Genomic DNA, 14,420 nt, shown 5'->3' with positions numbered 1-14,420 from the left:
TTACTTTGATTCTGTCTAACATTGCTAAGAATTTTCTCTCCAATTTCCATATTTTCCACTTCTCTTGTCTTCTTTAATTATCTTTTCAAGGATTTAAACCTCACAAATAGTGAGGTAAACGTTGAGACAGATCTATTTGTTTCATGCCTCAATCAGGAAAGCAGTGTTAAATGTATTTTTGCTGGGCATCAGGAGGCATCTTCCTGGTCAGATCTGTTGTTTTGGGTTCTTTGCAAAAAAAAGCAAGTATGACTGCTTGGTTCAGTGCAGCGCGAGGGACAGCTAGTTCAATACGTTATGGATTCAGGGATATACACCTTTTTTTTACGGGGAAGGCTTCAAACTCATCGAGAAGTCTGCCCACAACACTATGCTGAATCTGCTCCATCCTAATGTATGTACACTGATAAATCTGCCCAGTTTTATCGGCAGAACCTACCTAGTCCACTGCAGCAGAAGTTTCGTGTCACTACTGAGACACTGAAAAATTTTGCCTGTATGTCAAGATAAATATCAAAAGCTGTTGAGTCCATCTACGCACCAAGAAGACGAAAAGAAAGTGACCTATCCCTTTTAAGGGATACTCTGCTGAAACACATGTGGTTTGCTAGAAGATGGCTGATTATAAAAATTTGTATGTTAGTCTCCAGGTTTATAAGACGGGGAAGGTATTCAACAGATCAAAAATGTGAGTATTTGGAGTAATCAAGTGAAAATATCCAAGATAGTTCTGAGAATAAATTTTTTACAGTATCTTTAGGAAAAACACCCAAACTAGTAAGTTTAAGTCCAGGGTCTTGCTTCAGGGTCCTTCATAAGGATACTGTTTGCCATAAAATATTTCTCAGCATAAAGCAACAGACTATTAACACTGAGCCTGCAATCCTCCACAGATTCCACTAGCTAGTTTGGATTTAACACATTCTTCTACATATTCCCTATGAACTGTGCAGTGAGCCCTACATTCACTCTCCTGATTTTCAGCATGTAGCCAAGTTGGGACTGTGGTCTCCTTAGCGTCCTCTATAGTAATCAGCAGAGCAGAGCCTGAGGTAGCCCAGCCCATCCTACATCTAAAGCCACCTACAGCCCTCCACTGCCTACAGCAAACCAAAATGTGCTAAGGGAAACCCATACAAGTGCCTAAATAAAGGCTGAAATTCAGATTCTGAGCAGAAACAGACTGCAGGTTAACTCTGGTTCCAATCAGATGCTGGTACGTGCAAATAATTAATGTATTGAATTTTCATACCCAATATCGCAGTTGAGCAAATGAAAAGAGGTTTTTGCCTCATGTCAGTCCCCTAGCATGGGTCTTCTAGGGTTAAAGTCATAAAGTTAGTTCTAAGGGGACTGAAATGTTTTAAACAATGTCATAGTTTTTAGAGGTTTGTGCTGCACCCAAGAGAAATTACAGATTTGTATAAGAAAGTAATTAATTTTGCAAAAGCACAGCATAACATTGTACTTCTTTGACCTAAGAGGATGTAATTCTAAATTTACTTGCACTATTTTGTTTTGTTTTTACATTGGTTTAATGTAACAGCTTTAAATCATGTTAATACCTTTTACAGTAATTAAAGCTACGTGCAGCAAAAGACAATGAAGCTTAAAGTTAAATCTTTACCTCTAACTGCCATTAGGGCTTAAGGCTCATTGAACTTTCTCCAAATATATGATCAAGCTTACAAGACTAAGAGAGCATAATCCCAAAATTAACAAATACTCTTCAAGCTTAGCTTTAAACCTCAAACCAAACAGTGTAATCAAAACATTGTGCTGTTAGCAAATTCTTTTCCAAAGTCTAAAAGCAACAAAACACTGAAATTTCAATTACTCGCATTTTTCAACTTAAATAGTCAAGGCAGCTTTCCACTCTCTGGCTGAACAAAAACATTCAAGAGTGCACTTTCAATGTGTCAGATGATGATGATGGTGCCCACTTCTTCCATTAGCAGGCCCCAGGCACTATGAAGAGGTGTGCATACATCTTCAGCCTCCACTTTCTGGCAAATGCACGGAGGCGACAGCAGTGTTGTCAACCAGAACCCAATAAAATCCTTTCTCTGTCCAAGCAAATGAGATAGAACAGACGCGGAGAAGAGGCAAGAGTTCAGATAACAATGGTGTTCAAAAAGTAGATATTGGAGAAATTTAATGGTAATGCTATAGCGGAGTTTACAGGACAGCCATAATGTATCTTCAGTCCTCATGTCCTGCCTCCCTGTGTAGTCAACATTGAGTGACTTTCCACTAAATACAGGGCATTCTGATTCAAACACAAAGTGCAACACAAGGTCACAAACAAGATTTCAGCCTGGGAATTCTTTTCATTATACCTGTATCTTCTGGATTGCAACAATGCTTTGAGGACTGAAACCCAATAGTTCCTTCTGTCTGTTTTAACAACAACAATTCCTTTGTAACAATGAGTATGTTTTTTTTGGAAGAACTATTTTTTGACCTTTACAGCTCAGAGTAGCTAAAGAAGCAATTCTCTCTTCTTATCCAGGAACCTCAACTAGAACCTGTCATCAAGTTTTCACCCACAGGATTAAACTTCCAAAGGCTGAATTTTGTATTCACTGTAAGTGTAAACACTGGGGCAAGCACATGAAAATAAACATCTTTATATGCAGATACTAGCTTACACGAGCATATGAAGAGTCAGGTGTGAATGCTTGTCTGCACATGCAGACACAAACACCTCGTCCTGATACTTCACATGCATCTTACAAAAGCAGCTTGATAGGCAACTTTTCACAGTTCAGTTCCATCACTGCAAATTTTAGAGAGTTCAACATAAAAGAAAAAAAAACACCACCAATACACTATCTCCTCCAGAAAATTCTAACCAGAAAGGCCAACACTTCACATTGACTTAATTAGCATTAGGATAACAAAGCAAGTCTGAGTCCTGCAAGCTCAAGACCCAAAAAAGTTTTGTCAGGTAAAACTTCCCAACATACTTAGTTTGCAGTCCTCAGATTATTTCCTACGGCAGCATAGGGTACTCCTGCTCAGGGGAACTGCTCTGCCACAGGCTCTTTTCTCAGCATGGTTTGCCAGCATTTGATGACAGGAAAAAATTAAAACTTCATTCACCCAGGCCTTTATCAGAGGGAACAGATCAAATGAGACCTTATTTTCTTCAATCAGAAGGTACAACATATTGGTGATTTTATAACAAATTAGATCATGTCTGGTTTAATCTTTAAATTTTCAGGGTAATTCAACACACATTGAGAGGATAGCTAAGTGTACTACACAGAGTAACTACATAAATCATACAAAGAATCTAGATGCAGTTTAATAGTACAGTTTAGTTAAAAAAAACCCCAGGTAGTGCACAAACACTGAAATTCAGACTCCACTGGCAAACTTGCCTGATGAACTCCACTGTGTAGTACTGGATGGGAGAACTTCCTTCACTCGCTCCAGGCTTCCAGGATAACGCAACTTCTGAATCAGAAACTACCATGATCTGGGGCTGATAGGGTGGTGCAGGGGGCATGCATTTATCTAAGCCGGAAGAAATGCAAAGGAACAGCATCAGAGAAGTGGACAGGCTAAGGCACACTTAAACCCAACACCCACAAGCTTGTGAATCAAATGTAGAGGCTTCACCCTTTACCTGTTGCCCCTCTAAAACCCCATACTTGTGGAAAATAGAAAAATACTACTCAAGTGTGAGCAACCTGCTGCGTTACAGATGTGCCCTGACAGTTCTCCAACAGAAAGCCATGTATGCAGTGTTACCTTGGGATAAGGTTGTCACGTCTCTGGGCATGCTGGGTCGTCCTTTCCCTGCCCAGCCATATGCTCCAACGCTAACGCGGTGCAGAGTGCCTGGCTTTAGATCACCAATAACAACCTCCTACCAGAGTCAAGAGAAGACAAGACAAGAACATTGTGAAAGCTCTTCCATGTAACTGGGGATGGTTCTGTGAGCTGGGATTCAGGGATCTTAATGGCTTTTTCCATGTAACCTCCTAGGAGGATTGTCGCCAGCCCAGCCCAGCTGAGAAGCAGCAACACAAACAGCACCACGTGTTTCCTCTCAAGCTGCAGCTTTGCCTCAGGGGGAATCCACAGGGAAGACCTGGACTTATTTCTCAGCATAACTCACAAGGTTGCAGATCGTTTGCATTCACTGTCCAGCCTTCTTGCTGGTGAAGTCAAAGTCACATACTATTCCCTCCCTTGAGCCCACTGCTGGCACTTGCTATCAGACTGGTGCATTTTTTTATTGCTTTTTGTTTTGTTTTTCTTTTAAATCCAGAGACCATAGAAGCTCCGGAGAATGAAACAAGATGCTGCAGTGTGAACTGATGATCTTGAATTTCTCACAGAGACCAGTCCCATCGCTTCTCACAATTTTCCTAGCCTAGCTGTCAGCCTTGACCTGAAGCGAGCATTTCCCTTATTTGTCTTTCTGCCATAAACATAGAAAGGTTAACCAAAGATAACTATTGCAAGGGAGGCAGTGTGAACCTCCATGTGAAGAGCTTGTGCTGCTGAATACCATTCAGAGAAGCCTGCTCAAATCTCCCAGAATGTAGCAAATGTCACCAAAAAAATTACATTTTATCACTGGCTGGTGCCTACAGCATGGATCAGCTTCAGACACATAGATCTGGTCTTTAATGATGCATGTGTACATGTGTATAGAAATTCAGTATCCTTTACCTGCAGCCTATTGTAGAGAGATGCAAATCCCAGATTTACAAATTTTGACAGTGTATACAAGTAAACAGAAATACCAGGTTCTACACCTCAGACTGTTTCAGTCAGAAAAAAAGCACTTACAAAAAACTATTTTACAGATATTTTTCTTCTGCTTTTCATCCTCTGATATTAAATACATTTTTCACAGTGCATGTGAAAATGCAGAGATCTCCTCTCTTTTCACTCTGGAACAGGCTTTAAATCTGCATTTCCAGTTGCAGAAAAATAGTAAACAATCTCAAAATTTTATTAACTGCTAAATTTCCCTATGACAGTCTTTTGGACAAACTCCCTCTCTATTCTTTGGAGAATTTACGTTATTACAACAACATTGTTTGGCAGCACCCTGCAATCTGTCATTTCTCTAGCTGTGGTTTTGGAGCTCCATCACTGATTTCCTATTAACATGGACCACTTGACCGTTGTCCTATTTTTCCATCACTCACCCGTGATCTGCTTGAATGATTTGGATTCATCTGAGAGAGATGATAACAATGCTGGAAAAGTAACTACCCAGACAGAGGCTGCAAGAGCACTCACACCGAAAAATTTATCTGGGTCTTTCAGTCTCATAGCTGAAGTGACTGAGATCTTTCAAAATGTGATCTGAAAAGCCAGTTGCTGAAAACCCAGCACCTCCTCCCAATAACAATACTGATGATCCTGCTCCTGACATTCCATCCTCCCTGCCATGTGTACAGTCCATTTGTATTTAAACTGTGTGCATTTGTTCCTGACAGAATCCCCCTTTATTACGTTCACTCTTACGAGAAAGCCTTCATTATTTGTCTCATTGCTTTCACACTATTCAAGAACTTGGCCTCTGCAGAGAGGGGGATATTGATGTACTTCCCTCATATTATTACCTCCAGACTCAAGTCTACAATAAACTAAACAGAAAGAATCTCATTGACTTTAAGGCCAATCAAGACCAAAGTCCTAATTTCTGTTTAGGAATTTAAATTCAACGTGCTTACCCTCAAAATCTCAGCAAGGTGCTCTCTTATCCTACACACATGGCTATATGCCTCTTTCTCCTGGCAATGTCCTCTCCATGAATACAGCTATCAGACATATCCTGGTTGTCTTTGATATCAAGTATCTTCTAGTCTACTAGGATCAAGACATTAGCAAACAGGTAAAGGTTCAGGACATCACCAAGCTACCCTGACGTGTGACAATCTCAGGGAACACTCGCCTAACACCAGAACACTTTCTCTGAAAGGGAAACACATTGCCTTGTACTTCACTGCTCAGAAGCCTAGGAGTACATCATCTCTTTTTTCCTCACTTGTATTTAGGAGAAGGGTCTTAAATCCAAGTTTTCTCCAACCCAGAAGAGACACAGTGGCCTCAGAGATCAGGAATTTAGGCAGTATGCAGAAGAGTTCCCTCTGCATCATTTTCTCTCCGCTCACTTGCCTCTATATTTTGAAGCATGATGCCCGAAACTGGACATTACATTGCCAATGAGGCTTTACCAGGCACCAGCCTCACTTTCTTGTCTTACACAACACTCTTGCTGAAACTCTCCAAAATGACATTTGGTATTTTCATTACAATCTCACATTCTTGAATGGGGTGAAGCAATGCAATGCCTTTTCTGTGGCAGAGGATTCAGATGTACATAGAAACTGTATACCCCTCCCTGCCTTGCCACACAGCTTGCCCTCCTTCCAAGTGTGTTGGTACTGTTTGTGAGGCTGCACAGTAAGCTGCCCCACAGAAACCTGGGTTACAAATTATTTTCCGGAGAAAACCTGTTTTCTGTTTTGTTTTGGTTTAGTCAATAAAACCCATCAAACCCTGGATTACAGCACAGCTGCAGAAACTGAGCTGGGTTTAACGACACTTGATCCCCTGACAACTCCTTCCCTGCACTACTGGTCTCAGCTGGTCACTCCCCATTTTATACTGGTGTGTTTCGCAACTTGACAGCGAGTACTAATGCTCTCCAGGGCTCTGTGCCTGACGTGAAACCTCCCACCTTTAAAGTCTGACAATTTTTCTTGCTTTTTTCTTTTTTTTTAAATATTTGTTCTCAACTTTGTGAATAGTACGACCAGTAAAACAACCGCCTTATTAAATCATACTGCATCTGCACTTCTCCTGGCTGCTCTCACTTACATGTTCTCTATTATAAGATGACATAACACAGCTATAAGACATTATTCACTTTGCTGATGCATAAGCACATGCACACAAGCACACACAGGAACAGGTGACCCAGTTCAGCTCTCGCTACAACAGCCTTGCACGATCCAAAGAAGCCTCTGAGAAAGCAACGAGGTCATTCCCGGCACCAGAAGAGGAGGCTTAGCAATGGAAACATGAACTATGCAGACTCAACCACAAAACTATTGCAGATTTCTGTTGAGTTTGGTATGAATATAACAGAAAGCATTTCAGCGAGAACACCACTTCCTGAGGATTAATGACAGCTGGGAGCTGATTAATCCCAGTCAGTCATACTTCTCCACAAGTATCCTTCAGAAGTGTTATTTTTATCAAGCAGAAAAAAAGGGCCCAGCATGGAACCTCAACTCTGAAATGGCACAATCCAGACTCAGCTCAGCTGGGATGGAACCAGCTAGTCCTGGTTCAAGTGCATCCTGAGGTCTCTTCCGGACATCACGCTCCTACAGTCCAACCGAACTTCCCTTAATTCCGACTATGAAAGCTGTGTGAGAACAACCAAGTTTGTGGAGTTTCTCCATTCCTAGAACAGATCTCTGAGAAAAAAAGTTTGGAAAAGGTTGTTGATGCTACGGATTCCAGTTACACATAGAAATTGGTGCTCTCATCCTACCCAAACCCAAGCACCTCCTGCTCGCCTCCCCCCTCACAATAAGCCTGATCTATTTACTGCTCATAGGAAGCTGACTGAACCAAGTGCACAACTGTAAATAATTAATCTGAATAATTCACCAGCTGCAAAGCCACTAAGAGGGCTGGTATTTCTTTCAAACCTGTTTTATACTAGTTGTTGGTCTCCCACTCCTTCCTCCTGGGCGTTCCGTGGCCGGCCTCTTCCCGCGCTCCTCCTCCCCAGCTCTCGCCAGACTGGCTCAGGTTTTTTTCTCTTTGTCTCCTCTCCCAGACTGTTTTGTTCTTCCACGTCACTCTGTGTCTGACTTTCTAGCTGTCCCTGTCCCCTGTACATCCTCACTGCTTGGACATAGCTCATTTTTTACACAAATTTCCTCCAGTAAAACAAGGCATCCATAAATACTTCTAATGACCAGTAGGAACGTTTATCCATTGCTAAAAAGGGAGCCACTAAACCTACAAGTGTTCACTTTCTTTACCTCTGGATTTTGAGCTTTAGCTACTACTTGCCACATTTTGACTACAAAAGATCCTGTGAAAGTGCTAAGTAGAATTAACATGTGAGATCAACCTTTGTGTGCGAATCTGTGGAAAGACCAGTTCAGGAACGTTCAATTTAATTTTAAATACAGCTGTGGCCAAGTTTCATGTGAACCAATACTTACAAAAATTGCTTGTCCTTCAGTTTGACCCTGGGAAAAAGCAAAATAGAACTTGTTAACGAAGTAACAGACTAAAAAGTGGTTTCAAAACACCATAAATAATGGGTCATGGAATTAAAACAAGACCAATGCTGCAGCATAGAGTAGTCTATGTGGCTGTTATTCATCTGCATGAGTACTGGGACAGACTCTTTTCTCTCAGTGAGTAAGAATTACTGCTGTCAGGATTAAGATAAAAAAAAAAAAGTTCTGTTTGATCTTTGTTGGCACTAACAGGAAGACTGCTTTTTGGGGAAAAAAAGCAAGTGAGGAATACAGACATGAAGATCAGAAGGGAGAAAATAATGCATAAATAAAAGAAATAATATACCACAGCAATGGGACTCTCTCATTTGCTGTGATACCAGAAACCTGAAGGAGTCCAAACCAACAAGCAGAGTGATGGGAAACTGCAAGAAATCTGAGCATCCCTCTCACTCACACTTCTCACCAGGAAGGTTTCTGAGCACTGCCCAGCAGGGATCAGGAAATATCAGTGAATGGACATCATGGAACACCACCTGGGGAGGCTGAAGGAAGAGGGGTGAGGAAATAAAGGAGAATAAAGATGAACAGAAGAGAAAGGAGGAAAAACTTGAAATGTGAAGAAGAATCATCAAATAGACTGGAAAGCCTGCAATGCTCCTCAGTACACACATATAAGCCTTTGATTCCTGTGCTGGTAATGTTCTTGTCTCATGGACAGACTGCCCCTTGCAAAGCGTGGTATGAAAGTGCTCTCCTCACAGCGCCCGACCTGTGACACTCCTTTGCTCTCTGTCAGAGCAGAGGCTGGAAAATCTCTGTTTCTGCCTTGCTGAACTCAAAAAGCAGCTTCTCTGCACTGAGGAAACACTGGCATGTTTTGAGAATGCCCTTTAAAAGCAGACAGTATTAAAACCATCCAGAAGCACAGAGGAATTGCTTTCATCTCCGCACTAATTGCTCAACTGTGCAGCAGAAGGGGATGGGTGGTGTTTATTCACAAGTGGAAAAGGAAGGGGAAACTGGACAGAAAAAGAGAAGGAGGAAAGATAAGGGGAGAGTGAAATAAAGCACAGTAAGAAGGAAAAGGAGAGATAAAAGGAAAAACAGACCTAAAGGAAAGGGGGGAAAACGGGAAGCAAGGAGGAAAAGCAGTCCTTTTAAGAAAAAAAAAAAAAAAAAAAACCAAAAAAAAACAGAAGTTGAGGGAATCTTCCAGAAGACAGATTTGTACAACTGCAACTAAAGCAGCACTATTAAAGTTTAAATTCTGTATTTCAGGAGGCCACCATCTCACACAGAGAGAAAAATACACTGAAAACTGTGTCTCATTTAACTCACACACTTACCTGTGTCAGACACTGCAATACATACACATTGATATTGCAAATCTGACTGTGCATAGTCATGCAATTCCCATTCTGTGTGTGGAACTTCACAGAATACACATATTCAAAATTAAAAGTTCTATTTTAGTAGATGCCAAAGGTCAATAGTACGAACATGCAAGCCAGTCCCAATAGTTTTACATGATAAACTAGTCAGACAATAAGGAGCAGAATGGTATCACACTGACTGGATTACATAAAAGCATTGCAGCTTCCTTTTGCTTACTACCCAGAGCAGATTTGGTGCTTGGATCCTCAGCATAATTCACAAACCAGCAGCAAGTAGACAGTTGCAAGTTCCTGCTTATAAGCTCCACTCCAGCACCCTGACTGTTGATGAAAAGAAATACTCACCATGCTAAGCATATCCAAACTCAGGGGAATATCGTGTGAGAGCTGTTTAACTGCTTTGTCATCTTCAACCTCTGAGTAAAAGACCTTGAGAAGAAATAGTCAAGACAGTTAAAGCAATAGCACAATGCTTCAAAATTACTTAAAAACAAGTGCATCGTTATCACATCGTGGACGGCATTTGAGTCTATGATCCTCTACGTTTTCAAAAGCAGGAAAAGCTAACGTCCTTTAATATTCCCTTCAGATTTGCTAAAAGTTATCCTATGACCAAAGGACACCATCTTACGGTGTATATGCTGAACTGATGTGAAACAGCCTAGCTTTCAAGGCAGACTTCAACTGGCAATGTTAATTATGCATCATTTGGCCATAGCCAGCTTGGACAACTGAAGATTTGAGGAACTGGTCTGCACAACTTAGGCATTTTACTTCCTATGTGGTACATTATTATGTCATTATAAAAATTGCTGTATCATAAATGTCTCTCCATGCCTGTTGCTGTGTACTGGACACCAGTGGGCCAGGGAGAGTCTAATTTCCTGCACACAGAGACAGTGAGATGCTACAGGGTCAAAAGCTAATAAGAAGTGAAGATGGTTTGGGTCTAGCACTATCAATGCTGTTTGTCATTGGTTTTACCATCATGCCACACATGAACTCAAGGCTTAAAAATAAACTGGGTCTTAGATGCTTGATGCATTGTATGAACTGTGAAAACTATTTATGATTGGTGACTATAAAGTATTGCAACTGTTTGAAAAATATCATGACCTATAGAAAAGCGACTTACTCACTCCACTTCTGTTTTCACATAGAAGAATGGACTCAAGTTACACACAGAGCCAGGCTGAGGCAGGTTCAGGCCACAGCAAGTGCTTCTCAGTGTCCTGGATGACAAGCACTTTCATAACAATAAAAACAACCCTGCAGCTGACGTGCATTAGTGTAATTTACAAGACCACGGGATGAAGGGGCATAGGTACTACAAATGCCTATTTCACTGAATTTTCTCACTCTTTTAGCACACATAATTTCAAATCCTTACACTTAATGTGCTAACAAAAACAACTTCTATTTGCTTTTTTGTTAGAGGGGAAACCAACAAATTCTAGTTGATATCCCACATCTTTGGAGCTAATTCCTTGCTGAGTGACTTCCATTTTGGGGCTGAATTTCATTGCCATGGAATACCTGTAAAAGCAATACCTAGCAAACATGAATAAATGGCAGGGCAGATTAGTGCTCACTGTTTTTCTGCTTGCACACTGAAACAGTTCCCAGTTCAGGCTAGCCACTCTACTCTGCCTAACAGGCAGAAGGTAATGTGGCAGAGGCTTGGAGGGTGTCAGAGCTTCACCCACAAAATTGCTGGATAAAACAAGAAAATCACCTGACTTCTTTACGGAGAATTCACCAGAGATGTAGGAGGGAATAACCAAAAGTCCCTTTTGGTATTTAAGGCTCTAGCTGGGCTCCCAGGGATGCTATGCAGTACAGTATCTATCAGGGGAAAATCTCTCCTTCCCCTGTACCTGCTGCCACTCTGGGAAGGTTTAGAGGCATACCTTGGAGAAGCTATTCCTGCTAAAGCAATCCTCAGACTGGAAGTATGATTCAAAGGATCTGAACAGCCCTGAAATCACCATGGATCTCCCTTCACTTGCACAGTGTAGTATCGACCTGTTCTGCTCTACTGTCCTGTTTTATCAGCTGCAGAGAGTGCTGAGATCCTTGCATGAAAACAACAACAGAAAAGCAATCTACATCCACTACAAGCCTGTGGCATCCAACCCAAATTCCCATCATAGCCTGCTTCTGAAACATGAACTGCTTGTTTGTTAAGTTTACAGTTCAATCCATTTGAGTACACGGTCCCTCGTCTGAGTTCTGGGCAGCGGCACCATTTCTTAAAAGAGTGAGCTCTCCTGCTTGCTTTGCCATGCTGTGTGCATAGTCTGAGGCCATGTAAAGTACTGCAATCCTCTGCTAGCAGTAGAGAGGACCACTTACCGTATATCCCGTGACAGTGCTCGCATGCTGCTTTGGCATCCTCCATTGCACGCTGAACGCTGTGCAGTTCAGTGAATCCAGCAGTATATCAAGAGGAGGCCCCAGCCTATCTGCTCAAAGTAAAATGACATTGTATAAGAAGCCATAAAACATAAAACCTCTCCTTTAGCCACCTGGCAGATACAGCTTTGAAGAAGAACTGATGTGTGCTGCCCTCATTCCAAACTGTCAAACAGAGCCCACTACTCAGATCTGACTTGGGTGCACCTTCTCCCTCTCTACCTCTGCCCTCCCGGAAAGAGGCGGCAAAGGGGAACATCCTCTCTCTCCGTGGCAAGGAGCTGTCGGCCAGCTCAGGACACCTCATGGACACCTTCAACCTCCCTCTCACCGCCCCTCCCTGGCTTCATGTCCATCAGCAACAACCTGGTGTGGGGAAAACCAAACCAAACCCCAAATATGCCTCCTCTTCAGCCCTTTGCTATTTTGGCAAAGGCCAAAAGACCCCCTTCGTGGGCCATGAGAGGTCTCCCGATCAGCACCAGCCTCTGCAACCTCAATTCCTTCACGACAGCTATGGATGGGAAGGAGAATGAAGTAAAAAAGAAGCAAGTTTACCCTGATGAGAAGAGCACAAAGGACCCCTAGGTTCCCACCTGCCCCTCTCCAGATGCAGGTTATGGAGATGGGATCTCTTGCCACAGTCAACCCTGTCTCTCACCAGCAGCAGCGAGAGGAGGGCATTTTAATACAGCTATAGGGGTATCGCAGATCCTATCCATCTCCTTCTCTTCCCATAGCACAGGCTGGTGTTTCAGTACAATGGCTAATTCAACTACTGCAAATGAAAAAGGCTGGAGAAGAAGGAAACCCTGAGAGCCACATCTCCAGTAACATGTTAGCAACTGCATTTACTCTCCGAGAAAGGGGCAGGCGGAGGAGCGTGTCTGCTCTGTAACCTGAGCAAGATTTTTAACACTTCTCCAAACCACCATCATCCATGCTCTTAAAACCAAACCCACCTAACAAACAACTGTAACAGAGAACTGATTCAGACACTTTAACAACAACTTCATTTTTTTTCAAGGCAAGAATTTTACTATACTTAGCGTTTTGCATGCCCTTACCTATGAAAATTGTAAGTAAAGGCGAAGAAAAACCTTTTTTCCTCCTTTTTTTTTTTTTTTTCCCCCACTAGCTCTGGCAAAATATCAAGCAAAACCAAACTACTGCAAAGGTAATTCTTAGATGTGAAGCAGGCCTACATCAGATTTACACTTGTCATTTCCACCAACATATTTGATTTGAAGCTGATTACAAAACAGCTTACAAACTCTGCACAGGATCAATTATCAATATCTGAGTAGTTAAAACGAGCAGAAGTGATGTTCTGGTCCTTTTCAAACTGGCCCTGCATTTTCCCACTGCTAGGAAACTTTTAGGTTAATGTTTCTTAATTTGTTTGAGCAAGTGTGGCCAGCCAGGGTCCACACCTCTCCGTTAACACCAAGGACTCTTTGTTTTCCTGGCCCTTTTATCTATTTAATTCTCTTCAACATTTAAAAGAAAGCCTGGACAGTGCTAGGTGCAACTATGAAAGGATAAATACAAAAATGACGTTTAAGAGACCAGAACTTCTCTCATAATTCAGTTCCTATATCTGAAGCTTCAGCCATTCTTACCTAAAAAAATTTCCAGCAGACTGTTCGTAGGCAAGGCTGCACAAAGACTGTATGCAATGGGCTCCTCACAAAGAACTTTTTTTTTTTCCTTTTATTGTTTAAACAACATAGTGGGGCATAAAAAATGCACACCTTCAGAAAAAGGGACTACCTGTTGTATGCTGGAGGTTTGTATTTTCTACACACCCCAATGATCCTGCCTTTCAGTTCAACTTGAAAAAAATTCTTAAGACTAATGCACTATTACAACATCCCTGAAAAGTTTGTGTAGCCATTACAGGACACTGCTACACTTCTACATTAAAAAGAGAAAACATACTTAGGGCTCTACCTGCATCAATTGTCCTCATTCCCTGCAGTGATCTAATTTGAGTTAATGGGAGCATGCACAAGAACTACAGTCTGCCCTAACAGGCTGCTGCTCCACTAAAACAAGCCACCAGGCAGATTCCCAGTTTCCCTCCCAGCCTGTCACATTTCCCAGAAGGTAAAACAGGGAGCTGCAGTCCCCTCCCAGCCCCTTTTCAGGGACAACACCAGCACCTCCCTTCCTCCAGGTCCCACAGAAGGGGCAGGGAGCAGCTGAACACATCCTAAACAGACCTTCAAGCAAACAAATAACCACCCAGTGCTTCAGGCAATGCGGTTGAGCAACTCGTAGCTTTTAAACATGTTCCTGAAATGCTGTAAACTACCCAGGACCCAAAGACAGGGACACCCACACATCTGTACAGTGTGTGGCA

At 42.0% G+C, this 14,420-nt stretch overlaps 1 protein-coding gene across 1 annotated transcript in view; it reads right to left on the bottom strand.

The window, feature by feature from the left end:
- Positions 1-12,362, bottom strand: part of EGFLAM (EGF-like, fibronectin type III and laminin G domains) — a 56,232-nt gene extending 43,870 nt beyond the window's left edge. The window contains exons 1-6 of the mRNA XM_010074723.1: positions 12,278-12,362; positions 11,996-12,105; positions 9,986-10,069; positions 8,223-8,249; positions 3,760-3,877; positions 3,387-3,522 (exon numbers count right to left, since the gene is read on the bottom strand). Coding sequence (XP_010073025.1) covers positions 3,387-3,522; positions 3,760-3,877; positions 8,223-8,249; positions 9,986-10,069; positions 11,996-12,105; positions 12,278-12,362 — 560 coding nt within the window. The remainder of the gene's footprint in view (positions 1-3,386; positions 3,523-3,759; positions 3,878-8,222; positions 8,250-9,985; positions 10,070-11,995; positions 12,106-12,277) is intronic.
- Positions 12,363-14,420: the final 2,058 nt, after the last annotated feature.

This window comes from Pterocles gutturalis, unplaced genomic scaffold (assembly GCF_000699245.1).
Source record: "Pterocles gutturalis isolate BGI_N339 unplaced genomic scaffold, ASM69924v1 scaffold30667, whole genome shotgun sequence".
In the NCBI taxonomy this organism is placed as follows: Eukaryota; Metazoa; Chordata; class Aves; order Pterocliformes; family Pteroclidae; genus Pterocles; species Pterocles gutturalis.
Note: the sequence above shows the minus strand (reverse complement) of the source record. Positions and strands in the feature narration are given on the sequence as shown.